The sequence below is a fragment of the Rana temporaria genome, chromosome 1, assembly GCF_905171775.1.
Source record: "Rana temporaria chromosome 1, aRanTem1.1, whole genome shotgun sequence".
NCBI lineage: Eukaryota > Metazoa > Chordata > Amphibia > Anura > Ranidae > Rana > Rana temporaria.
Window position 1 is genome coordinate 259186923 of NC_053489.1, and position 27849 is coordinate 259214771.

The following is a 27849-nucleotide window of genomic DNA, read 5'->3' on the forward strand; positions in this document are numbered from 1 at the left end:
CCATCAGGTTTTCTTCCTGTATTTGGCTCCATCCATCTTCCCATCAATTTTAACCATCTTCCCTGTCCCTGCTGAAGAAAAGCAGGCCCAAACCATGATGCTGCCACCACCATGTTTGACAGTGGGGATGGTGTGTTCAGGGTGATGAGCTGTGTTGCTTTTACGCCAAACATAAAGTTTTGCATTGTTGCCAAAAAGTTCGATTTTGGTTTCATCTGACCTGAGCACCTTCTTCCACATGTTTGGTGTGTCTCCCAGGTGGCTTGTGGCAAACTTTAAACTACACTTTTTATGGATATCTTTAAGAAATGGCCTTCTTCTTGCCACTCTTCCATAAAGGCCAGATTTGTGCAGTATACGATTGTTGTCCTATGGACAGAGTCTCCCACCTCAGCTGTAGATCTCTGCAGTTCATCCAGAGTGATCATGGGCCTCTTGGCTGCATCTCTGATCAGTCTTCTCCTTTGTATGAGCTGAAAGTTTAGAGGGACAGCCAGGTCTTTGTAGATTTTCAGTGGTCTGATACTCCTTCCATTTCAATATTATTGCTTGCACAGTGCTCCTTGGGATTATTAAAGCTTGGGAAATCTTTTTGTATCTAAATCCGGCTTTAAACTTCTCCACAACAGTATCTCGGACCTGCCTGGTGTGTTCCTTGTTCTTCATGATGCTCTCTGCGCTTTAAACGGATCTCTGAGACTATCACAGTGCAGGTGCATTTATACGGAGACTTGATTACACACAGGTGGATTCTATTTATCATCATTAGTCGTTTAGGTCAACATTGGATCATTCAGAGATCCTCACTGAACTTCTGGAGAGAGTTTGCTGCACTGAAAGTAAAGGGGTTGAATAATTTTGCACGCCCAATTTTTCAGTTTTTTATTTGTTTAAAGTTTGAAATATCAAATAAATTTCGGTCCACTTTATGATTGTGTCCCACTTGTTGATTCTTCAAAAAAAATTACAGTTTTATATCTTTATGTTTGAAGCCTGAAATGTGGCAAAAGGTCGCAAAGTTCAAGGGGGCCAGATACTTTCGCAAGGCACTGTACTGTAGTTCTAGAAAATGTTTATTTGAATATATGAGGAGAAAGTATGTTGCTAATGAAGTCGTTACTATACAATAATGTCAGCAGCCGAAGCCGATCAATCACTCGGCTGCCCCCGCCGCCATCCTCGGTGAGGGAATCACGAAGTGAAACGTTGCGGCTTCACTTCCCGGTTCCCTACTGCGCATGCACATGTTGTGCTGCGCGTCCTAACGGGTTCCTGCTGTCTTCTGGGACCTGTGTGTTTCCTGGAAGACAGCAGGGGGGGGGGGTCTATGCCTGGAAGTGGGTGCAAATACCTGTATTAAACAGGTATCTGCACCCCCCTTCCCCCTGAAAGGTGTCAAATGTGACACCGGAGGGGGGAGGGTTCCGAAAAGCGGAGGTTTCTATTTTTGTGTGGACCTCCCGCTTTAACGAGTTGATAATCCTCAGTGGTTTAAAGCGGTGGTTCACCCTAAAAAGCAAGTTTCTAACATGAAATCCAGCATACTAGCGTGAGCTACAGTATGCCTTTATTTTTTATTTTTTGCGCCGTACTCCCTGTTTAATCACGTAGTTAAGTTTCAGACTCCCCGCGGGGAATGGGCGTTCCTATGCAGAGGGGAACATGATTGACGGCCGGCTATGGCGCGTCACGCTTCCCAAGTAGGACGCGGCTATACGGCGCCTGCGCACAGACTAGGAGCTGACTGCGCAAGCGCCGTAAAGAGCAAAGTCCTATTTCGGCTATTTCCGGGAAGCGTGACGCGCCATAGCCGGCCGTCAATCATGTTCCCCTCTGCATAGGAACGCCTACTAGTCCGAAACTTACGGGATTAAACAGTGAGTACGGCGCAAAATTAAATAAAGGCATACTGTAGCTCGCGCTAGTATGCTGGATGGCATGTTAGAAAAAAAAACAAAAACATTTTTTAGGGTGAACCCCCGCTTTAATTTCACACTGGAATCGGCTGGTTAGCAGCTGATAAGATTTGTATTTTTTAACCTCCATCTTTCACTGATGAGGGCTGGGATAAACATGACTGAATGACTACAAACATCATCAGCTTACTGACACCAGCCAGCACTAAAGCCCCGTACACACGGTCGGACTTTTGCCCAACCAACTTCAAAATCCGGCACTTTTCGTATTTGTCCGACCGTGTGTACGTTCCATCGGACCAACTTTTTTGGCTTCAATCGGACAAAAAGTTGGGTCTGTGAACGGACCAACTTTCTGTTCCGAAAAGTCCGATTGTGCAAAGTGCGACCGTGTGTACAGCAAACCATCGGACTTTTGGACAAAGTACAAATGCGCATGCTCAGAACCAATGTTAAACTCAACCAACAATAGCAGAAGTTAACCAAAGGGTGGCGGTAAAGAGCAAGTAAAACCACGTGATGTTGGGAAAGTGTTAGAAAAGTTTGCAGAAAAGTCCGAGCGTGTGTATGCTATGGGTGTGATCGGACAAATCAATTAAGACAAAAATCCAAGGGAAATTTTGTTGGATGTCCGACCGTGTGTACGAGCCTTAAGAAGGTTTCTAAACAGGAAGGCCATAAAAAAGGATGGAGCCCTCTCCAAAAACAACTGGACATTTTCTTGGGTCTGTGCTATCTTTGTATATTTATCCTTTTACATGCTGTGATATGAGGGAGGACGATATTTCAGGAAGGCTGAGCTGTTTCTCACTTTTTTTGTTTTGATTTTTAAGTACATGAATTTATATATTTTTTTTTACCCGCTGATCATCGCGGAGAGAGGCTGGACAGAGCTCTGCATATGCATAGTGCCTTGAAAAAGTATTCCTGGATTTGCGTGCATTTGTATTCAGCCCCCTTTACTCTGAGGCCCCTAACTAAAATCTAGTGGAACCAATTGCCTTCAGAAGTCACCTAATTTTGTATATAGAGTCCAACTGTGTGTAATTTAATCTCAGTATAAGTACAGCTGTCCTGTGAAGCCCAAAGAGGTTTGTTAGAGAACCTTAGTGAACAAACAGCATCATGAAGGCCAAGGAACACACCAGACAGGTTAGGGATAACATTGTAGAGAAGTTTAAAGCAGGGTTAGCTTTTAAAAAAAAAAATATCCCAAGCTTTGAACCTCCTATAGAGCACTGTTCAATCCATCATGCAAAAATGGAAAGTGTATGGCACAACTGCAATCCTACCAAGACATGGCTGTCCACCTAAACTGACAGGCCGGGCAAGGAGAGCATTAATCAGAGAAGCAGCCAAGAGGCCCATGGTAACTGGAGGAGCTGCAGAGATCCACTACTCTGGTGGAAGAATCTGTCCACAGGACAACTATAAGGCCCCATACACACGAGAGGATCCATCCGCTGAAAAATCTCAGCGGATCGTTTTCAGCGGATGGATCCCCTGGTGTGTATGCTCCAGCGGATCTTTATCCGCGGATATTTCCGAATTCCAGCAGATAAAAATTTGTTGACATGCCAACAAATCTATCTGCTGGAATCGGATCCCACGGATCGATCCGCTGGTCTGTACAGACTCACCGGATCGATCCGTCCGAGGGGATCCCCCGCATGCGTCGTAATGATTCGACGCATGCGTGGAATTCCTTATATGACTGCGTCGCGCACATCGCCGCGTCATCATCGCAGCGACGGCGCGGCCCGTCATCGCCAGAGGATTTAGGCGCGGATTTCGATTCGATGGTGAGTACACTCCATCGGATGGAAATCCGCGCAAATCCTGGGATAAATCCTCTCGTGTGTATGGGGCCTTAGTCGTGCACTCCACAAATCTGACCTTTTTATGAAAGAAAACCCTAATGTGTCATCTCCATAACGAATGCTCCCGTCCCCTAATTTAGTCTGAGCATGCGTGGATTTTTAACCGATGGTTGTGCCTACTAACGATCGTTTTTTTTCTATCAGTTAGGAATCCATCGGTTAAATTTAAAACAAGTTGGCTTTTTTTAAACCGATGGATAAATAACCGATTGCGCCCACACACGATCGGTTTGGACCGATGAAAACGGTCCATCAGACCGTTCTCATCGGTTTAACCGATCATGTGTACGCGCCCTTACCTGTCCAGGGTGCCCGCAATGCCGGCGCCGCCATCCTCACTAAGGAAAACAGGCAGTGAAGCCTTGCAGAATAGGAAGTGGCAGATTAGGACGATCTGCCTAGCAACAGCCATTTCTGGTAAGAATAACATTTTTTTTTTTTTTTTTTTTTGAGCCTTTTTTTTTTTTTTTCTTAGGGTGGACCTCTGCTTTAATACTTGACTATGCTTGGATCTCATAACAGTATGTGGCCACCTACAAATATCATTACCCTTGCCTTTCTATTGTTTCATTTTTATTTATTTTTTCACTTTTACATGACAACTCCGTTATAGAATGAAGTGCAGTTTCCATTGTTGATGTCATGACTTTCATTTACATAGTTAATTTGCCATTACACACAGTTACAGGGCTGGGGGTGGGCTTCTTGATGGCCAAACATGTCAGAAGCAATAGTTCTTGCCGGGGGGGGTCAAGAAAAGCATCATGACCACAGCATGTGAACACCTCTTGTATGTTGCCATTGCAGATTAAGGGTGCAGCTGAAGGGCACTAAACGTGACTCGACTACAATTTTTTTTTTAGGCTCTGCTTCCCCTACTCCCCCTGTCCCAGCCACTAGTCTAAAAAAGCTCTAAAGAAGTGGTACAAAGAATCTGATGGCTTTGAGAAATCATATAACAAACATATAGTTACATTTTCTGTAAAGTTGCTTTAACATTGTACTCTTTTATTATATGTTTTTATTGTTAGTGATTTCAAGGTTTTTTCATGAACAGCAGTCAGCATGAGGGTCTGAACTTGTGTTCCATAAACATGGCCAATATCACAAGACTGTTACTAAAAAAGGAAAAACAATGCTTGGACCACAAAAGGACATGCATGTATGATGCAATAGAGAACCAGGAAAACATTTTCCTAAGCCAAGTTAGTAGGCTTAACCTCCCTGGCGGTATGATTCTGTCAGAAAAAAGGTGCTGAAAGCGGTACCATTATTTGCAAGGAAATTTGGCGTTTTATATTGTAGGTCTGTCATTTTTAGAAATAACTCACTTAAATCTGACCAAACAAGATTCTAATAGGCATCCCGGGTATGACATTTTTTTAAAAACAAAATTATAAATTATAATATAATAAATAATTATAAATAATTATAACAAATAATAATATAATTATAATAAAAATTATTCAATAATGTAATCAAATTAAAATCACTGAAATTTGCTCAGTTGCAGAATTGTTGCTGTCATTATTTTTTTTTTTTATGACGAATTTCCCCACAAATCGCTATCGCACAATTCTGCAAGTGATTATAATTTATTATCGCTGTTTTTTAGCTGATCTAAAACTATTTTTGACATAAAGGGACACTTTTGGTTGCTATGGACAATCTACAGTTTGCAGGGAGAAAGAAAAGTTTTTATTATATAAAATGACATGCATGACACAGGACAGACCACTAGGGACAGGGGGGATGTGTATTTTTTACATTTTTACATACAGTACTGTAATCTATAAGATTACAGTATACTGTATGTAATGTGTTTGTTTACGTTTTTGAATTTGGCGCCGTTCTCCGTCCCCGTGCGTCGTAACGTCGCAGGGAACGGAGATCGGCGTCACACGGAGGCACTATGTGAATCGAGCGAGGTCCCGCTCGCTCACACAGCGCGGTGGCATCGCTGGATCCAGGGACAAGGTAAGTAAAAAGTGCCTGTGGATTCAGCGAGGCGAGCCGAGACTGACTCGGGGTTACCGATCGTAGCAGGAAAATCAAACCCCGAGTCAGTCTCGGGAAGACCGCCAGGGAGGTTAAAAAAATAAGTGCCATATTCCAAAAATATGAGCATGCTTTCCAAATGCAGACTTCTTGTTTCTTTAGAATTTACATATATTTGACACAATTTACAATGAAAATTGGGTTAGAAGAGTAAATGCAAACATAAAAGGAAAGGGATAACAACCACCAGGGACACTGCATAAGTGTCAGAAGTGTGATTAAAGCTGGTGGAAAACTAACACTGCACATCACCCTGAACACACCATCCACACTGTGAAACATGGTGGTGCCAGCATAATGTGGTGATGCTTTTCTTCAGCAGGTACATAGGCAGTGGTCAGAGTTGATAGGAAGATGGGTGGAGCCAAACACAGGGCAATCTAAAGCCCCATACACACTATTAGTTTTTTTTGCAGATTTTTGTCTTCAGATTTACCAAAGCCACGAAGTGCAAGGGCCTGCCTGATTGCATACTAATGAAACTCCTAAGGTGTGACCTCATATTATGTGGTTTTGTTTAACCTGAAGACAAAAATCGGCAAAAAATCTAATTGTGTGTATGGGGTCTTGGAAAGATTTCAGACTGGGGCGGAGGTTCACCTTCCAGCAGGACAACGGCTCTAAACATACAGCCAGAGCTACGATGGAAAGGTTTATATCAAAGCATATTCATGTGTTAGAATGGCTTAATCAAAGTTCAGGTCTAAATCCAATTGAGAATCTGTGGCAATACTTAAAAAATTGCTGTACAGAAACTCTCCATCCAATCTGACAGAGCTTGAGCTATTTTGCAAAGAAGAATGGGCAAAAACTTCACTCGATGTACAAGGCTGGTAGAGACATACCTAAAAAGACTTGTTACCAGCTGTAATTGCAGTAAAAGGTGGTTCTACAAAGTAATGACTCAGGGGGCTCAATACAAATGCACACCAGACTTTTTTCAGATATTTATTTGTAAAAAAAAAATTAAAACCATTTATCATTTTCCTTCCACTTCCCAATATTATGCCACTTTGTTGGTTTATCACATAAAATCCCAATAAAATACATTTATGCTTTTGGTTGTAACATGAAAAATTGTGGGAAAATTTTAAGGGGTATGAATACTTTTTCAAGGCACTGTAAACAACGCCAAGCTCCATCTTGACAGCGGGAATGTGATTTTCTTCCCTGCAAAGTGAGGAATAAAATCCAGCTCATCCTGTAGCGAAAGCAGCACACACTGTACACAAAAACACTGGTTAGGCACACATTTAACCCTTTAATTGCCCTAGATATCAACCCCTTCGCAGCCAGGCTCATTAGTACAGTGCATACATTTCACACTAATCACTGTATTAGTGTCAATGGTTCCCTCAATGTGTCAGTGCCAGATTGTCCGCTGCAATATCACAGTCCTGCTATAAATTGCTGATCAACGCCATTACTAGTATAAATAAAATAAATAAAAATTCCAGTGTACATATACCATAGTTTTGCGCAAACCAATCAATATACGCTTATTGGGATTTTTTTTTAACCAAAATACTCAGCAGAATACATGTTGGCCTAAGTTTACGAAGCATCTAGATTTTTTTTTTATTGGATATGTTTTTACTACTTCCCACCCGGCCACTGCATATATATGGCCGGGTGGGCGCTCTCTCCTTCTGAGTGGACGTTCGGGAACATCCCTAAGAAGGAGGGGGATCACGCACGCGTTCCCGCGCAGCGGCGCGATTCCGATGCACTTGTGTCACCTGGACACGGCGCATTTCAGATCAGCAGGAGGGCTCTGTGATTGGCCCTCCTGATCACATGACGGCCGTGTCCAATCACAGCCATCATGTGATGTAAACACAGAGCCGGTTGCTAGGCAATCGGTTCTCCTCTCCTCACACAGAAGTTGTCAGTGAGTTGAGGAGAAGGATCGCTGCAGCCCAGCTGGTGATCAGTGAGTATGAGCTGTTTTTTACAGCTTTTTACTCACTGATTACCAGCCTAGTGTCACACACAGTATAAAATACACACAGTAAACACACATGTCCCCACATAGTAAAAACACCTGTCCCCCCACATATGTAACAGTAAAGTCATATGTCCCAATGATCATTTGCACACATATGTCCGTGATCTCCTGCGCACATCTGTACATGATCATTTGCGTACATATGTCTGTGATCATACAAACCAATTATTATACACTAAATTGGAATTGTTTTACCAAAAACATGTAGCAGAATACAATTTGGCTTAAATTTATGACAAAATTCGATTTTATTGGATTTCTTTTAAAATAGAAGAAAATATTGTTTTTTTTCCCCCAAATTTCTGCTCTTTTTTTCACTTATATCGCAAAAAATAAATAACAGAGTCATGAATAAATACCACCAAAAGAAAGCTCTATTTGTGTGCAAACAAAATGATAAAAATTTAATTTGGGTACAGTGTAGCATGACCGCACAATTGTCATTGAAAGTGCGATAGCGCTAAAGGCTGAAAATTGGCCTGGGAAAGAAGGGGGCGAAAGTACCCAGTATTGATGTGGTTAAAGCAGAAAATAAAAAAAAATATATATGTATTTTTTCAAAGAAAAAACCCAGTGGTGATGAAATTCCACCAAAAGAAGGCTATATTTGTGGGGTAAAAAAATACATAAATTTAAGTAACGCAGTGGCGTATAGCAAAAAATGGCCAGGTCATGAAGGGGTGTATATCTTCTGGAGGTCGAGTGGATGGATAGTTCTATTTAAAATTATTTTAATTGGGTCTTTCAAAACGGTACCAATTGTTGCATCCTTTGGTTTAGTTTATATACATTTATTGGTGTAAATTAGACTGTTTTTTTTTTTTTTTTTCCACCTGTTGCACTTTTTTGTTTGGTTGGTTTAGCAATGAGTAGTAAATCTCACATGCTATACAGTAAGTAATGAAAGTTGCTCTATTTACAGTATGTTATGGTTGTGTAACAGGGCCTGTCCCAGCACAGGAAAATGTGAGCTGCAACATGCCATAAACAGAATGGCAGTTACCAGTGACTGGCAATAACATCTGCAGCGCAACAAGGGACTTCAGCATGAATCACTGGTGCACAAAACTCCTAGTTAGGAATTGCTTTTAGAGGTACATTTATTGATGCATTAACCAAATGTCAAGAGGAAGCTGGAATTGTCATGCTGTAGGATTAAATATGTAAAGCAGCCCCTGTGTTGACAGCTGTCATATGTATTTTATATTTGGTGTTGTGTTCCTTATTATCTGAAGATACTACTGCGATATTGCACAGATTTTTTCCCAGAGATAAACAGTTTTTTTTATGTTATTGCACTTCGAACCACAGCAATTTTATGTAAATGCCAGTGCTGATGTCATTACAGTCATGCCTTTCAGCAGAAGATGATTTACTGGTGTTAAATACTACTGACATATATGGCACACAGACCACTGAGAAAATTCATATTACCTCTAGTCACAGGAGATATAGAGATATACACACATTTCCAGTTTGCTGTAAGACTTATGTGACCAGTGCTGCTTCCCGATGCTTATTTTGCTTGTTTCATGTCATTTATAAAGAAAACTCAAACATCTTAATTTATTTTTTCTTTGAATAATGGCAGTCTGCTGTTTTTTTTTATCTGTTAGTGGGAGCCTTGTTTTTACACCCATCCCTCCTCTTGTATCAGCACTGACAGTGCTGACCTCTGCCCACCCCATCCCCTTCCACCTTTCATAGTTGGACCCCTTTCACACAGGTGTTCTGTCTGTCTGTTTTTCTGCATTGCATTCCTATGGGCAAACGTCCGTTTTTTATATCAGTTTACATCAGTTTTTCGTCTACTTCCGTTCAGGCCCATTTTTTCAACAAGTCTGCATTTTTTTTTTCCATTTAAAAAACGAAAGCGGACAAAATAAAAACCGGATGTAAATAGATAAAAAAACAATGTAAATGGAACGGCACTAAATGGAAGATAGAGGTTAGCTGATGTAAACTGAATCCATTTTTCATAGCGTCATTCATTCTGTCATATTTTTGCTATGTGAAAGGGGCCTAAGGGCTGGTGCCTGCTGCCAGAGCGAAATGCTGGCGATCATATGTAAGTAATTTGTCATCTTGCTAGATGCGTGGTCAAACAGTGGTGAAGGGGAGGGCCCACTATCGACCATGCTATCTAAGCAATAAGACAAGTGAGAATAACTGGGCAAATTTCTACATGCACTTTTTTCGCCTGGGGGACTGGAGCAAAACAAACAAAAAATATGTAGGGAGACTCATTTAAAATAAGACCAGAACCTAGGCTCCCTACCAACCACTTTAATACCATATCCCTTTCTCTGTTACTGCAGGTGCAATTTAAGCACTACCTACTAGGTGCTATGGACCCAGGCACATTTCTACCAGGGATTTAGCTGGTCTGTGTTTAAATCACTTTTTTTTTTTAAAGCATTTAAAAATAAAAAAAACTATTTATTCATTTTTATATAAATAGTTTGACTTGCCATCTTAGCAAGAAAAGTGTTTTTCAAAGCAAATCTGTGACCATTAAATATTTTTAACTAACCGTGAAATGCATTAAGGTAAAACACCTTCTGCATTCAGCTCCCTCCCCAGCCCCCTTATACTTAACTTGATCCAGTGCCAATGGCTCCCACTGCAGTCGTTGCTCCCATAGAAAGCAGCTTGCTATGGTGGGCACTCGGAGAGGGGTAAGAGCCATGAGCGCCAGAGGGAGACTCCAGAGTAGGAGAATTGCTGCTCTATGCAAAACCATTGCACAGAGCAGGTAGTAGTTTTAACATGTTGTTTATTATTATTATTATTATTATTATTATTAATAATAATATTTTATATATATTTATTTTAGAAAATAATAGGTGTTGTAATCTTAAAAGGCGAATACAAAGCCAACTGTACAAGAATAACTCATACATAGCATCCTAGTACACCCGATGACAGCATCAACTCCAATCATATTCTCATGATAAACTTGAGGGCATACCAAGGGAAGTTCGGCTATAGATTATGATAATGGTAGACAAAAAAAAAAGAACAGATTACCATAAAGCATTCATTTAGAAGACCCACAAAATAAAATGTTATCCTTTGCAATCACTTTAAATAAGCCCTTACTGACATATATAACTACAGGCACAGAGGATCACACCAGAACCACTGAAGTCATTATTTCTCAGCAGCCAAGCTCACCCTGCTTCTCCCGCGCAGAGTACCTGCCCTGTGCTTAGACTAGATATTAGAAGGTTGAAAGGCTGTCAGATAACTGCTGGGAAGGGAAAACAGGGTGAGCTGAGCTGCCGAGAGGACTTTGGTGATTCTGCTGTCAACTTTAAAAATGAATTGTCCCACAGTAACTGCAACTACAGAGGTCAGTAAGGGCTTATTTTAAGCTTTATTTACTGCTTGTGTGAATAGGTAAATGCCTGAATGTTCATAGCCTTTCTGCATATGCACTTTAAGGTATTTATATGTTATTTTGCTCTAACCAGTGCTACATTAGAAATTTGTGTCTTCAGTACTTAGTAAATAATACCATTTGTCATGTGCTACTGCCATTTAAATGATTTAAGCATAGTCCTAGATATCTGTATATTCCAGCCGAAGTGGATGAGAGCTTGATGCACGTGCATTGTAATGGAAGTATGGTGGATGAACGCACGTAGACTCTACTCTAATTTTTAGCTGCAAGGACTGTTTATGTTTTTGAAGAAAGCACGTGCAGAGTGATGAGTCTCTTTGTTTACTCAATTAGACATTGCTGGATTTTACTTTTGTAGCTGAACTTCACATTCCTGTTTTTCAACAGCGATTATGGAAATGTTCCTTCAAGTTTAACATGCTGAAAGGGAAGATATAAAAATGTGTTAGTGTTCTGTGATCATAATGTATTCACACAAGATAAGATTGTGTCTATGAATTACTCCATGTACTTCAAAAGGGAAAAGTAAGCAAAAGGAGTCTTTGCCTGATGGCCATGGTTTTCATTTAGTTTTATTTATTTTATTTATTTTTATGTATTTTTATTAGGGAAAATACATTATTTGAATTACTAGTTGCTCTGTAGTCACTTTTTGTTTTAACATAAAATGTTTTTAAGCTGAATTACTGACTGATATAAAATACACTACTTAATACAGTCATGTAAACAATACAAAACAAAATCACTACATATAAGTAGCAGTACTTGTCTTGGTATCAGCTTCTTGTGGTCCCATGTAAGTCAGAACTTATACTGGGAGACAATGAACCTCCACTAGGAGCCAGTCAGACTTTGTTGCATGTGCATCTGCATATGTTGACAGGAGTGTACAGTGGGAAGAGGCATCAGTATGCTGCTTCTTAATGCCAAGTCACCTTGATGAGTATATGTTCTTGACCAAGCTACAATGCTGCTGCAGTACAGGTGTGCCTGGATTTATCTGCTTCAGATGCATTTAGAAACTTTATCAGCTGCTCTTTAGTAAAAGGCTTGTTTCTAGGTACACTTGGTTTTAAGGGACATGGGAGTGGCTTTACTAAAGGCACATGGTCTGTTCACTTCGCATCTGAACTTCCACTTGGCGAATAAGATGAAGTTATACTGACTTCCATCATCCAATCATTTGCAAACAAAAACATTTTTGTGTTTTTTTTCTTTCCACCTGATTGGGTAGTCTTCGCAAATTGAATTTTCAACACATTCACTAAGACAGGGATGCTCAACCTTTTGAAGAGGGTGTGCAACTTAATAGATTTGGTAACCAGTCGCAGGCCACAATAAATTGAAATAGTTCAAAATTGAAATGTCTTTGTCTTTTTTTAAATCTTAAAAAGACGTTTTCCTAAATCTTTTTTTATTTTAAATAGCATAATAAAGAATTTAAACAACAATCAGGATTATCATTTTCCATGGGATCAATCACCGTTTGGATGTTTACCAACTGTTTTAATGACAACATTTTTTTTTTATTACCCAAATCACCATAATTACCAGCCAATAAAGCTCTGAACCAGTGTTGCAGCCATCCCCCAAATTGCCAAAACAACAGACCAGAGAAGTGCATGTCCTAGTAGTGCAATAAACTTGTTTAATAAACAAAGCTAAGGCTGGGTTCACACTAAAGATCGTAGTGGCTCACAGCAGGAGTCCGGTGTGTCTCCATTCACTGTTTCAAGTCCGATTTCAGCCCGAATTTTGGGCTGAATTTGGAACTGAATTGGACCGAACTACACACAGGTCTCCTGTACAATTTGCATCGAAGCCGCTGCAGAGATGTGTGAATCCGCTCCATAGAGAACCGGTCACAATCTCCTGCTATGAGGTCCATGGGCCATGGGTTGAGCATGCCTGTACTAAGCGAAGGACAAATTCCTTTGCAAAGTTTAGTAAATCAACCTCCTGAGCTGCAAATTGTATTGCGACCAGTGGTGTTCTAGGTTCTATTTTTTTTTTACATAAAATCTAAATATTTATGGCAGTGTTTAATCTCCAGTTCTAGCACATGTCCTCTGCACCATTGTCTCTGTCAGGAATACAGTAAGTTCAGAGCAATATCTTTGTCTTACAAATTACACCAGACAATTGTCATCTTTTGAAGCCCTGAATGTTTTACTGTTGCTATAGAAGATATGGAGATGGTCAAAAGTGCATTGGAACACACCATCTATTCTTGCAAAAAATCGATTTACTATCTGTAGATATTTTCTGCTATAATTTGTTATTCTGTGATTTCCTACAATGTCAACTGTAAATCCAGTGTTTTATTTATTTTTTTTAGCTCATTTTAAATAGCACCAAAGCTGTGAAAAAGATTGTTTTGGCTTTTACATATATGTTTAATATTTTTTCTTTATAGGGGCAGATTTAAAAGAAAGGGCAAAGATGCATCCAAGTGAAGTAGGACCATTTGTATCAAAGGCTAGAGCTCTCATGAATGAATTTGGTAAGTAAATGACAGTTTACTGTTCAATTATATTGTATTTGGAACAAAAGTTTCAAGTTCTGTTAGTGTAATAGCATACATTTTCTGCTTTAAATGTTTTCTTTATAATCACATCTGCATATAAATATTTGCGAATTTCAAGAACATGAATGATAGTTCTGACAACATTCCTTGTTGGAGAAAAGCAGTCTACTAGTATGTACAGAATCCTTTCTGCCAGTTTTTTATGAAGCTCTTTGTATTTCCATGTTACATCTGCCATTTAGACCCATACTTAGGAACAGCAATGCATGTTGTGTCATTTAACATGTTGATCAATATTAATTGCCTTTAGACAATCTTTTCTGCAATACTGATTGCTTAGATGAGGTTTTGTAACTCACGAGATGCTGCTTTGTAAGATCTCTGTAGGAGTGTCAACATGTTCTGTAATTACAATGACAGTATTAATGATTGGAAATGCATAACAAACAGGTCCACTGTGTTGTAGATGTCAATACTATTTTACTCTGATAACAAGCATGACATCAATGTTTCATTTTCTGTTTGTTTCTTTACAGTACATGTAAACCTTGTATGAATTGAAAATGTTTATATCTACGGTGCCTTGAAAAAGTATTCACACCCCTTGAAATTTTCCACATTTTGTCATGTTACAACCAAAAACATAAATGGCTTTCTTCTTGCCACTCTTCCATGAAGGCCAGATTTGTGGAGTGGACAACTAATAGTTGTCCTGTGGACAGATTCTTCCACCTGAGCTGTGGATCTCTGCAGCTCCTCCAGTTACTATGGGTCTCTTGGCTGCTTCTCTGATTAATGCTTTTCTTGCCCACCTGTCAGTTTAGGTGGACAGCCATGTCTTGGTAGGTTTGCAGTTGTGCCATACTTCCATTTTCGGATGATGGAGTGAACGGTGCTTCGTGAGTTGTTCAAAGCTTGGGGTATTTTTTTTTTATAACATAACTCTCTGCTTTAAACGTCTCCACAACTTTATCCCTGACCTGGTGTGTTTCTTGACCTTCCCGATACAGTTTGTTCACTAAGGTTCTCTAACAGACCTAAGAGGGCTTCACAAAATGGCTGCATTTTATACTGAGATTAAATTACACACAGATGGACTCTATTTACTAATTGGGTGACTTCTGAAGACAATTGGTTCCACTAGATTTTAGTTAGGAGTATCAGAGTAAAGGGGGCTGAACACAAATGCACACCACGCTTTTCACATATTTGTAAAAAAACATGAAAACCATTTATCATTCTCCTTTTACTTCACAATTTATGTGCCACTTTGTGTTGGTCTATCACATAAAATCCCAATTAAACACATTTACATTTTTGGTTGTAACATGACAGAATGTGGAAAATGTCAAGGGGTATGAATACCTTTTCAAGGCACTAAATATTATTGTTTTTAGTAATAATTTATTTGGCTCCAACATCCCCTATGGCACCTGTAAGGGGTTAGCTCGGTAGTGGGGTGTGTGACCCCTTGGATGGGTTCACCACACGCTGAATTTTTACAGACTGGCAGTCGAAGATGGTTGAAAACAACGTTTTTGGTTTATTTTTCCATCTTGCTGGAAAACAATTGCAAGCATCCAAACAGCATAAACAAAATCAAACATAAAATAAACCCTAGCCACTCTGGGCGTCTACCTTCCACACAGGAACCTATCTATGGAGTCTGACTCAGCCTAGCGCTGGGCAGACAGTGCTGGTCGTACAGCACAAAACATTAGTCTTTTGATTTTTATCACACAGAAAAATCACTCCTCTCCTCACCTCCTCAGAAGACTTTCAGTACGCTGCTCTCCTACTCACAAAGCCTTAGGAATGATGCAGCAATTCAGTGATAATCCTTTGGACTACTTATAGTGGCCTTAATTGCCTCATTCTGAACAGCTAAAGTCTTCCAATGCCCTCCAACCTTTCCTGGCTTTTTCTCGCAGCCGACGTCTAAGAGGAGAATAAAAACTCTTTCTACAAGTTTAACCAGTGCACGGCCGGACACTGATAGTCACAGGAGTGCTATAATACTGCTGATGAGAAAGGGTATTTAGCAGGTTATATTTACTAAAATAATTGCATTTTCATATCCTGTGTACTGTGAGGGACCAGATATAGTGAATGTAATTCTGGGTTTAGTAACTGAAATTGATTTTGCAGTGGGGCATTTTTTATTTACCTTATTCCTCCCTGCTGCCCTCTGCAAGGTCAAGGTGGAATATAATGAGGGCATGCTCAAGCATTTCTTTTTTTTCCACGATGGCTTTTGGCTTTTCTCTCAAATTTGGTGTGTCAAAAAAAGTGCCATTTTTAGAATTGGACACCCTGTTGGGGATTTTGCTGTAGACAGTTTATCTGCTTGAGGTTAGGTTCACACTGCTGCAAATTCAAAATCGCGGTAAAATCGCGGTATGGTTTTGCCGCGATTTCGGCCGCGATTTAAGAGACATCTGTGCAGGGTTCAATGTAAATCCCGGCCTGAAATCGCAAAAAGTAGTACAGGAACTACTTTTTGAAATCGGTGCAGCGCCGCAAATGCGGTATCACACCGATTAGGACGGTGCCATTGCCGGCAAATGCAGCTGATTTGAGATGCGATTTGACATGTGAAATCGCATCTCAAATCGTACCAAATCGTACCCAGTGTGAACCTGGGCTAACACATTTTTTATGCTGTGTGTTTGTCATAGAGTTCTCTTCACTTCCTGTCTGGTAAAACCTTGTTAGCAGGGCAGGGCATTAGGGAATATTTCTCTAATGGAGCCTGGGATAGGCTTAAACAAACTGACAGGAGTTCTGCTCCTTTCCCAATGAATCGAAAACAAAAAAATAGTTTTGGCTGGACAGGCACTTTAACGGATCTTGTGAGCCAAACAGTTACACAAGGCAATAGGCAGCAAAAACTTTAATGTGTATATTTTAATTTTATCATGCTGGGTAGTAAAATCCCCTCCTAGGTATGGCTTCCTGCCACATGTTTGTACAGCTTGTTTTCCCTTTGCTCATTTTATGTTGACAAGATACTAAAAGTATTTATAACTCAGCAGAATAAAAACCACAATGGTAAAGGAAATAAACTCCTTTTTGGCTTTTCATCATCTGTGGTTTTAAATACAGTCTGTATATCTCTATCTGTGTTATTTTGTGTATAGCAAGCTTTTAAACATCTTAAGAGAGTTACATAAGAATAATAATTTGAAAAAACTAAAAATGTTAGCAGAGATTGATGTATTTATTGGATCATGGACCAGATTTTTTAAAGAAAATAAATAAAAATATGTGAATGAAATAAGTATTGGCATTAGGTATTGGGGTGAAGGCACTGGGAAGAGGCGTTTGGCCAGGAAGGGATGCTGTGTGTGTGTGCCTGAGAATCTGGAGTAATCAAGGGACGTTAAGCTGCTGCATTCATGTGTGTCTTAAGTCTCATACACACGATCAGATTTTCTGTGGACAAAGTGTAGGACTTTTGTCTGAAGGGTTTTGGCCAGGAACTTGTCTTGCATATAAACGGCAAAGAATTGCCGGCCAACAAATATGAAACTACGTGGTTTTTCAGCTGTTTAGCGCTACCCTTTGGGCAACTTCTGCTAATGTTGTGTTATGGTGAGCATTGCTTCTGAGCATGCGTGTTTGTTCTTTGGAGTTTTGTCTGACGGACTTGTGGACATGCGATCGGAAAATCCAACAACACACAATGGTTGGCGGACAATTTTAAAGCATGCTATGCCACATTTGTTGGCGGAAAATCCGACAACAATTGTCCGATGGAGCATACAAACGGTCAGATTTTCCGACAACATCCTGTCATCACCGCGTCGATCGTGTGTATGAGGCTTTACACTCTCTAGTCTAGCAAACCCAGGAAAAGCTAGGGTGTATTACTCTGCAGAGGCACAAGTTGGTAGCTGCTTTATAATGTAAGAGCTACTTTTAGGGGGGGGGAGATCTGGGCACAAGTTCCACTTCTCCACTGTAATGGAATTTCTGGCTGTTTGCAGAGCAGACCGACAGATATCTTTTCTGTAATTCATCTTAATGAATTAATCCATCTTTAAGCTAAATAAATTCACTCACCATCTTTCTCTGCCCATCCATACAAGTCAAGAGACCTCACACCAGCTTGTTCTCAAGTCACCGTCCCAGTCATCACTGGTTTGCCGACGCCCTCACAGGCAGTTTTATTAAAGACCCAGTAGGAAGTGATGTCACAACATGTGACCGCCTTCATGGGAAGTGAGCTCACAGGGTGTCAGCTCCACCCAGCAGATGCCCATATAGGGAAGCCCTTCCAACAGGGATTCAATACAGTAATATAACAATAACAAAATAATACAACAACACCACAATACAATACAATGAATAGAAATACATACAATGAATACAAATACATACAATGCTGGCTAAAGTCTCATGGGCGTGTCCGGGCAGGGAGTGCCCCCCCTGCCTCCAGAAACGATCACAAGCTCTTATATTAATCGCTGCTAAAATCTTTAATCTGCGCCATTCCATAGAATAATGCATATCCAGATTATACCCTTATTAAGGTGGAATGGAGGCTATCTACAGGCGTACGCTACGAATCCCAATACAAATTTTCTGTGCCAATTCTTAAAGCTTTCCACCAGCTTTCTTTTGAAAATAGGCCTCTTGTCCGTGAACAGTGCAGAGCAATTGTAATCCTCTTTTTTGTTTCCCAGTTGAAATCTTTCATCTACGGTTTTAAATGTTTGACAGTTTTGAGTGACTAAAAAATTGTAGATGTGGAGAAAAACAATTGTAACCAATTTTTTTCCAGTCAGAAGGTATTTTAATCCCTTTTCAACCCAGTATTATTGCATTGGTTTTCTTGAAACCCTGGAATTACTGCAGCCCAGGTGTCAAATTTGCTGTTGACCATTCAGTTCCATTCAATCATATTTGCAATTAAGAGCTAATAGCTTGCAGAATTAGCACAAAGTTGCCTAATTTATGGCGGGTATTGGTTTATAGTTCTTATGCCTCGTACACACGACCAGTTTTCCCGTCTGGAAAACTGCCATGACAGCTTTTGGCCGGGAAAACTGTTTGTGTGTATGCTCCATGGCAGTTTTCCCGACAGGAAAATTGATGGGAATCGCAGCAGTTTTCTCTTTTGGTCCATGGACGGACACAGCTCCGTTTGTCTTGACAAGTGGGTTATGTTCCTGTTCTAGAGGAGAAGACTAGGCAGAACATGTTAGATATTTAAATACTGTACATGTTACTTGAAACAGAGTTGAACAGCCCCGCCCAGGGGGTGGTCCTTCCAGACATAACCCTCTGCCCTGCAGTCAGCAGTTCAGTTTTTTTTCTGCCTAGTAGAAGAGTTGAACCTGGCTCCCTTTGGACTTGGGGTCCTGAAGAAATGTTTTATTATTTCATTAAATGTTATGATTTTATGTTTGAAGAATCTTAATTGCCGGCTGGGTGAAAGGCTGGTTAATATAGATCCTTGTAGTCCCCCCAGTCCGGCCATCGAGTGTGAGCAGGCCTTAGCTACACGCTGGGTTCGGACACAACATACCCCATGGCTCCAGGGGTATCCTACCTCGGCTGGATGGAACAGCTGGGCATTGCCGGGAAGGGGGTTCTCTTGTCCTCCTCTTCCTCTCCCTCTGTCACCCCTTTTTTCCTCCTTCCCTTGCGGGGCTCGCTGCAACCGGGGTATACCTGTGGGGGTGTCCAGGCCTGCTCTCTATGAGGGATAGTCTTTTTAGTGGGAAGCCTCCACCGCGGCCTTCTCGTCCACATCGCTGTAATTGGGCGCCATTTTTCTGTGGCCTTTGCTTATCATAGGGATTTCCCATTGGTGGCCATTTTGCCGGGACCGCGCTGTGACGCAGGTCGGCATTGCGGGCGGCCATTTTCTTTTGGTCTGCGCCCTTTTCTCTGAGGTGTTTGGGCTGCCATTTTGGAGTGGATTTTGGCCTCTTTTGCTGGACTGGCTTCCTGGACGGCAAGAACGGTGCAAAATGGTGCCCAATTACGCCTAGTTTGAGCCCCAGGAAGATTGTCATGACCAGACTTTTGCAATGTCTCTAGGGGGAAATGTACTTAGTCCCGTGATGGTGCGTGAACTGATTTGATTTGTATCGGGGGGGGGGGGGGGTAATGGAATAGTATCTGGTGGATTATGGAGGATGATGGTTGTAGGGGGCATGAAGGGCAACTATCTATATCTGTATGCTGTACATTTAATTAATGAGATTAATTGATGAGATTTGTAGTTTTGCCACAGCTGGAGTGCCAATGCTGCCTTTACCTGCCTTTATTAAGTAATCAAATAAGCTTTTAATTACTAATGTAGAAATCATCCTCTATCTATGCTAGCCCACTTGTAGTCCTCAGTTGATTTGGATATCCTATGGTTGTTTCTTTCAGCGCTGTCGCAATTTAAATGACAATTGTGCGGTCATGCTATACTGTACCCAAACAAATGTTTTATCATTTTGTTCCCACAATTAGAGCTTTCTTTTGGTGGTATTTGATCACATCTGCGGTTTTTATTTTTTTGCGCAAAATATAAAAAAAGGCCGTAAATTTATAAAAAAAAACTTTTTTTTCTTTGTTTCTGTTATTTTTTTTATAAATAAGTAAGTTTTCTTCTTCAATGATCACCCAGGAAGTGAAGGACTGTGCTGCTGATCTGCTGATCCGATCTGCTGTTCCTTAATAGCCTGCTGGATTGTTTTGCACAGCTGTGCGTTTTTGCTCTCTGTGACTCTCTGTGACCCTGCACTTGCTACGGCAACACCCGGCAACCCCTCCTCCAGTGTGCTGATTGACCGGCTGGCTAGGCCCCGCCCACCCATGGGTTGCTCTTCAGACATGGACGCCCCGCGCCCCCTACCCAGGAAGTGAAGGACTGTGCTGCTGATCCGATCTGCTGTTCCTTAATAGCCTGCTGGATTGTTTTGCACAGCTGTGCGTTTTTGCTCTCTGTGACTCTCTGTGACCCTGCACTTGCTACGGCAACACCCGGCAACCCCTCCTCCAGTGTGCTGATTGACCGGCTGGCTAGGCCCCGCCCACCCATGGGTTGCTCTTCAGACATGGATGCCCCGCGCCCCCTACCCAGGAAGTGAAGGACTGTGCTGCTGATCTGCTGATCCGATCTGCTGTTCCTTAATAGCCTGCTGGATTGTTTTGCACAGCTGTGCGTTTTTGCTCTCTGTGACTCTCTGTGACCCTGCACTTGCTACGGCAACACCCGGCAACCCCTCCTCCAGTGTGGTGATTGACCGGCTGGCTAGGCCCCGCCCACCCATGGGTTGCTCTTCAGACATGGACGCCCCGCGCCCCCTACCCAGGAAGTGAAGGACTGTGCTGCTGATCTGCTGATCCGATCTGCTGTTCCTTAATAGCCTGCTGGATTGTTTTGCACAGCTGTGCGTTTTTTCTCTCTGTGACTCTCTGTGACCCTGCACTTGCTACGGCAACACCCGGCAACCCCTCCTCCAGTGTGCTGATTGACCGGCTGGCTAGGCCCCGCCCACCCATGGGTTGCTCTTCAGACATCGACGCCCCGCGCCCCGCGGGCGCGCGGCAGGCGTGCCGGGTGCGCGCCGGAGGCGCGCACGAGGCAAGCCCGTCTGTGCGGGCCCGGACCAGGGCCAGGAAGCTTGCTCCACTCACGATAACATCTCCGCCCAGGCTGTGTATCAGTCCAGGTTTGCCATCTATGGAAACCACACAGATCAGGACTACAGGTAGGGGGGCCATCAAGTCTCAAAACTTATTCTACACTAAAGATCGCCTACTTGAATTAATTAATCCGATAACTACCCTACACCCTGACATCATTGACATATGTCAAGTGTTACATATTGTTAAAAAATCAAGGATGTCTCTCGGTAGGCCCACTGGGTCGAAGCAGGGTCTCTGCACTGGCTTGATCAACGCCAGGTCCGCTAACAAGCATGCAACGGAAATTTACGATGTTATCTTGGAAACAGGGCTGGACCTTCTAGCCATTACGGAAACTTGGTTTGTACCAGGCTGTCTAGACATAATTGACGAACTCCTTCCCGAGGGATATAATATCACATCTAACAGCAGACCCACTAAAAAAGGTGGGGGGGTGGCATTGGTCCATCGGGAGGAGCTTACCTGTACTGTGATCCCCTCACATACTATACCATCTTTTGAACATCTGACGATTAAATGCAATACAAAGGTTACAAATTCCATGTTAGTAATTATCATATACCGTCCACCAGGCTATGATTCCCGCTTTATTAGCGAGTTCATGACCCTTATTACCGACTGTGCTACTAAATACCCTTCATTAATTGTCATGGGTGACTTCAACCTTTGGTTTGAGGACCCTCTCGATCTATCAGCTCAAGAGATTTTAGCAGACATGGACAACCTAGGCCTCCAACAGATAGTAAGGGAACATACACATGAAAAGGGGCATCTGCTTGATGCAGTATTCTCGGCAGTGGGAGAATCCACCGTTCCCACAATCAAGCAAGTGGTCTGGTCTGATCATTACCTAGTGCAATTTCAAATTCTTACCCTAAACACCACGGATAAACCAAAAGGAGCCCTTATGCAACCCTCCCTCCCGTACAGAAATTTGAAAAAAATCACACCTGATTTATTCCACAATACTTATTCGAACCTCGAATCCTACACAAACCCTCTTGAGAAAGACGGCTATGAGGCTTTACCTGACGACTTTGAGGAAAGCATCAAGCAGTTAAATGAGAAACTCAATGCTTTTGATGGTAAACTTAAGGCCACGCTGGACATAGTGGCACCCTTCACCCAATCGAACTTTAGGCCAAAAATTTACAAATCCAATCGTTGGTACACCCCCAAATTAGCCACCTTCAAAAATAACTGCCGGAAGCTAGAAATGAAAATGGCAAAAAAACAAAACTAAGGCTAATAAAATCCTCTATAGAATACAGGCCCGTGCTTACTTCCAGTTAGTAAGGAAGCATAAGAGAATAGCCCTAGCATCCCGCATCGAATTAGCGGCCAATAGCCAAGCGGAACTATTTAAAATCAGTAAGGAGCTGTTTAATCCACCACTGGCCTCCCAACAAATTGTCCATTCTCAAGCTCTATGTGACAATCTACTTGAGGCCTTTGTCAAGAAAGTTTGTGACATCCAAGCTGGCCTGGGTCCCCCAGTCCTTGTTCCCTCAGCAAACCTCACTATTAAGATCGACCGGCCCAATCACATCATTCCCTTTTGCTCCTTTCAGCCAGTAACGAAATCTCAGCTCTTCAGCTCCATTAAACATCTAAAACCCTCTTATTATGCCGATGACACATGCCCAGCATGGTTGCTTAAGGATAACATCGACACAGTCATCGATGAGATTCTGATCATGGTTAACCTCTCTTTGACAACTGGAGAGTTTCCAGATAACTGGAAACATGCCCTGGTCACACCAATTTTGAAAAAAAGCACGCTGGATGCCAAAGTTATGTCCAACTACCGCCCCATTTCAGGACTATGCTTTCTGGCTAAGCTGGTGGAACATGAGGCTCTTATGCAACTTCAAGCACATTGTGAATTACAAAATCTCTTTCACGATGCTCAATCGGGGTTTAGGCCCAAAAGAGGGATCGAGCTATCCATCCTGGCCACTAGAGAAAGGCTGCTGGAGTCGAGAGACGCGGGGGGGTCGGCGGCCTTGGTACTGCTTGACCTCTCCGCGGCTTTCGATACTGTCAGCCACAAGATCCTCCTGGCTCGGCTGCAGGACGAGTTCTATATTACAGGCCTACCCCTTACTTGGATACGCAATTTCCTGACAGGCAGAACATTCCAAGTAATATTGGGCTCATTTAGGTCAGCGAGGGTGCCCCTTCTCTGCGGGGTCCCTCAGGGCTCGGCAATTTCGCCGTGGCTGTTTAATTGCTATGTGAGGCCAGTGGTAGATATCATCTCTTCATGGGGATTGGCCACTCAGGTATACGCTGATGACATACAAATTGTGGCCAGTGATGCTCTTAACCCCACGGCAGCCCACCTTCTTTCCTGTTGCCTCTCATCTATCCAGACATGGATGAAGGACAATCGTTTGGCCCTGAACGTATCCAAAACTGAGGTACTTCTTACAGGTCCAACACAAAGTTTAAACCTGCTTGCAGAGTGGCCCGTATCAATGGGCCCGTGCCCCACTCCATCCAGCCAAGTAAGAAACCTGGGTGTCATATTTGACAATAAACTTTCATGGATTCCACAGGTGAGGAACTGTACCAAGAATGCCCTTTACTATCTTCGGATGCTGCGACGGGTAAAACACCTGCTCTCCCAAACACACAGAAATACACTAGTACAGGCCTTAGTCATCTCACGTCTTGACTTTTGCAATGTGGTATACCTTGGACTCCCTATTAAATGGCTCTCCAAGCTGCAGCTGGTGCAGAACCAGGCAGCTAGGTTGATTACGGGGACCTCAAGATGGGACCATATATCACCCGTTCTCAGACTACTTCATTGGCTCCCATGCGCAAGGAGGATCGAATTCAAGGCTTTGTGTGTTATGTTCAGGGCCTTCAAACAACATGGCCCATTGTTCATTAATAACTTGGCCATACACTACCATCCCCCCAGGGCACTGAGATCGGCCGATCAGGACTTTGCTGTCATCCCTCTAGTAAGGTTGATTTCGTTCGGTGGCCGATCCTTCAGAGCCAGAGCCGCCTCGCTTTGGAACCTTCTCCCGTTGCCTTTGAGGAAGTCCACTGTTCTTATTACCTTCAGAAAGGCTCTGAAAACCTTCCTCTTTGGGGCAAGTTGATTATGACCACGCCTATTAAACTGACCTGGCCCCTCCTCCCCTCACCCTATGTCCCCCTCACTCCAAACCCCCTTGCTACCGTTTGTTTTTATTGTTGATATTTTATATGGTTTCTCTTTCTTTTATGTACACGAGCCATCAGTTCGTCTACAAAGTCTTTTTTTCTTTTTTCTCTTGGATTGCTTTTTGGGCCAGAATAGACCAGCGGACCTCCTTCCAGCGCTTAGACACACCCTTCAGGGTGTATGTGGCGCTGTAAAGAAATATTAAAATCAAAAAATCAATCAAAATCACTAATATGGCTGCACTGACGGGCACTGATAAGGCGGCACCGATGGGCGGCACTGATGGGCACCTATGGGTGCCACTGATGGGCACCTATGGGTGCCACTGATGGGTACTTATGGGTGGCACTGATAAGTGACATGGATGGGCACTGATGGTCACTGATAGGTGGGCACAGATGACACTGATGGGTGGCATTGCTGGGCATCACTGAATTAATTTGTTTAATAATGGTGCCAATCTGTGCCCATTTGTGGGCACTGATTGCCACATATTTAGCTTCTATTTGCATATGTGGATGGCCATGGGGGATGTGCCTGACCATCCACATGCTAGGGGCTTCCTTGGTGGTCCTGGTGGCTTCCCTGGTTGTCCAGTGTGGGCATCCATGGGGGGTCTGCACTGATTAACAATCAGCACAGACCCCCCCCCCATCAGGAGAGCCGCCGATCGGCTCTGTCAGACGCAAGTGAGGAAAAGCTGATCATCGGGTCTTTCTGTTTACATCATGATTAGCCATGAGATTGGTGTAGCGCTATGTCAGACAGACGTCATATGTTGTCCAGTAAGGATAAATAACGCAACCACCGCCCAGCCTTTATTTTGCTATAGGCCGGGCGGTAAGTGGTAGGCATGCCTAAGCTGTAGATACTGAAAAAATCTTTGGTTTGGGATACTATATTAGTTTCTTAAATCACATCTTCCTTTTGTGTTCCAGTGATCAAACACACATACTAATTGTGGTTGTTGCTTTAATAGCTGATTAAAGTTATAGCGTTAAACAAAATAACCCCTAAGAACGTTTAATGGCCATTGTAGGTATATCAAATTTTACTGTAAGCCTTCGCAAAATCAATAAAAATGACTGTCAGAATGTAACTTGTCTTGCCTACTTGAGGATGAGAGCACTGGTGATAATTTAACAATATGTTCTGTAACATCTTAAGCAACACAGTTCATACTGTAATGGGCTCACAAAGTTAAGTCCTTCTTGGCAGTATGTTGAGGTTCAGAGTGTTCTATGAAAAAAGTGAACACTCACTATAATCCTTTCATTATGCTGCTCGTGTCTATTTAATGGTCTAAAGACACAGTATAAATCCATTCAGCTGCTGAATTATTTTAATTATTCACGTTTTTTTTTTTTATGGCTCTTGATTTGTCCAATTCAAATGATTTCTCTCAGCTGTGTTAGTTTTGAAAAAAAAAAAAATATATATATATATATATATCTATATACACTGCTCAAAAAAATTAAAGGAACACTTTTGAACCAGAACTCCTGGGATATTGATCTGGTCAGTTAAGTAGCAGAGTGGGAGGGGTGTATACAAAAGAGGGTGGTTAATCAGTTTCAGCTGCTTTGCTGTTAATTGAAATTAACAACAGGTGCACTAGATGGGCAACAATGAGACGACCTCCAAAACAGGAATGGTTTTTCAAGTGCAGGTGTCTGACGTTTTTTTCCCCTACTCATCTTTTCTGACTGTTTTTCACTAGTTTTGCATTTGGCTAGGGTCAATGTCACTACTGGTAGCACGGGGCGATATTTGGACCCTATAAAGGTTGCACAGACAGTCTAACTCCTCCAGGATGGCACATCAATACGTGTCTTTGCCAGAAGGTTTACCGTGTCTCCCAGCACAGTCTAAAGAGCATGGAGGAGATTCCAGGAGACAGGCAGTTACTCTAGGAGAGCTGGACAGAGCCGTAGAAGGTTCTTAACCCATCAGCAGGACTGGTATCTGCTCCTTTGTGCAAGGAAGAACAGGATGAGCACTGCCAGAGCCCTACAAAATGACCATCAGCAAATCAGTAACCGACTTTATGGGGGTGGCCTAAGGGCCCGAGGTCCTCTAGTGTGCTCTGTGCTTACTGTGGAGCTTGATTGGCATTTTCCATTGAACAACAGGATTGGCAGGTCCACCACTGGTGCCCCATGCTTTTCATAGATGAGAGCAGGTTCACCCTGAGCATATGTGACAGGCATGAAAGGGTCTGGAGAAGCCACAGAGAACTTTATGCTGCCTGTAACATCGTTCAGCATGACCGGTTTGGTGGTGGGTCAGTGATGGTCTGGGAGGCATATCCATGGAGGGACCCACAGACCTCTACAGGCTACACAATGGCACCCTGACTGCCATTAGGTATCGGATGAAATCCTTGGACCCATTGTCAGACCCTATGCTGGTGCAGTGGGTCCTGGGTTCCTCCTAGTCCACGACCATGCCCAGCCTCATGTGGCGAGAGCATGCAGCCAGTTCCTGGAGGATGAAGAAATTGATACCATTGAATGGCCCCCAAGCTCACCTGACCTAAATCCAAAAGAACACCTCTGGGACATTATGTTTCGGTCCATCTGGTGCCGCCAGGTTGCACTTCAGTCTGTTCAGGAGCTCAGTGATGCTCTGGTCCAGATTTGAGAGGAAATACCCTAAGACACCATCTGTCGTCTCATTAGGAGCATGCCCTGATGTTGTCAGGCATGCATACAAGCACTTGGGGGCCATACAAACTACTGAGGACCATTTTGAGTTGTTGCAATGAAATTTCAGCAAAATGGACTAGCTTGCTGCATAATTTTTTCACTTTGATTTTCAGGGTGTCTTTGAATTCAGCCCTCTGTAGGTGGATCATTTTCATGTCCATCAAATGATGTGCCATTCTTTCATTCCTAACACATTACCCAGTCCATGTCAATATAGATATCCAGCATGAGATTTTTGCCCGTTGAGATCTGATATGTTTTCAAAGTGTTCAGTGTGTGTGTATGCATGTATGTATGTATATATTGTGACAGGAAGTCAGGTAAATCTGTGGGTGTTGTCACAGATGGGATATACATTTCTGCCTTGTTTAGACAATACACCAATTGTTATTGGGCGTCGGCTGCAAATTTAGCCAGAAAAGGCTAAAGGCCGTTGGAAAACTTCAGCTGTTCAGAATGAGGCAATTAAGGCATCTATAAGTAGTCCAGAGGATTACCACTGATTT

At 42.4% G+C, this 27849-nt stretch overlaps 1 protein-coding gene across 1 annotated transcript in view; it reads left to right on the forward strand.

The window, feature by feature from the left end:
• AUH (AU RNA binding methylglutaconyl-CoA hydratase) overlaps positions 1-27849 on the forward strand; it is a 298019-nt gene that overhangs the window by 73488 nt on the left and 196682 nt on the right. Inside the window, exon 4 of the mRNA XM_040354848.1 lies at positions 13685-13771. Coding sequence (XP_040210782.1) covers positions 13685-13771 — 87 coding nt within the window. The remainder of the gene's footprint in view (positions 1-13684; positions 13772-27849) is intronic.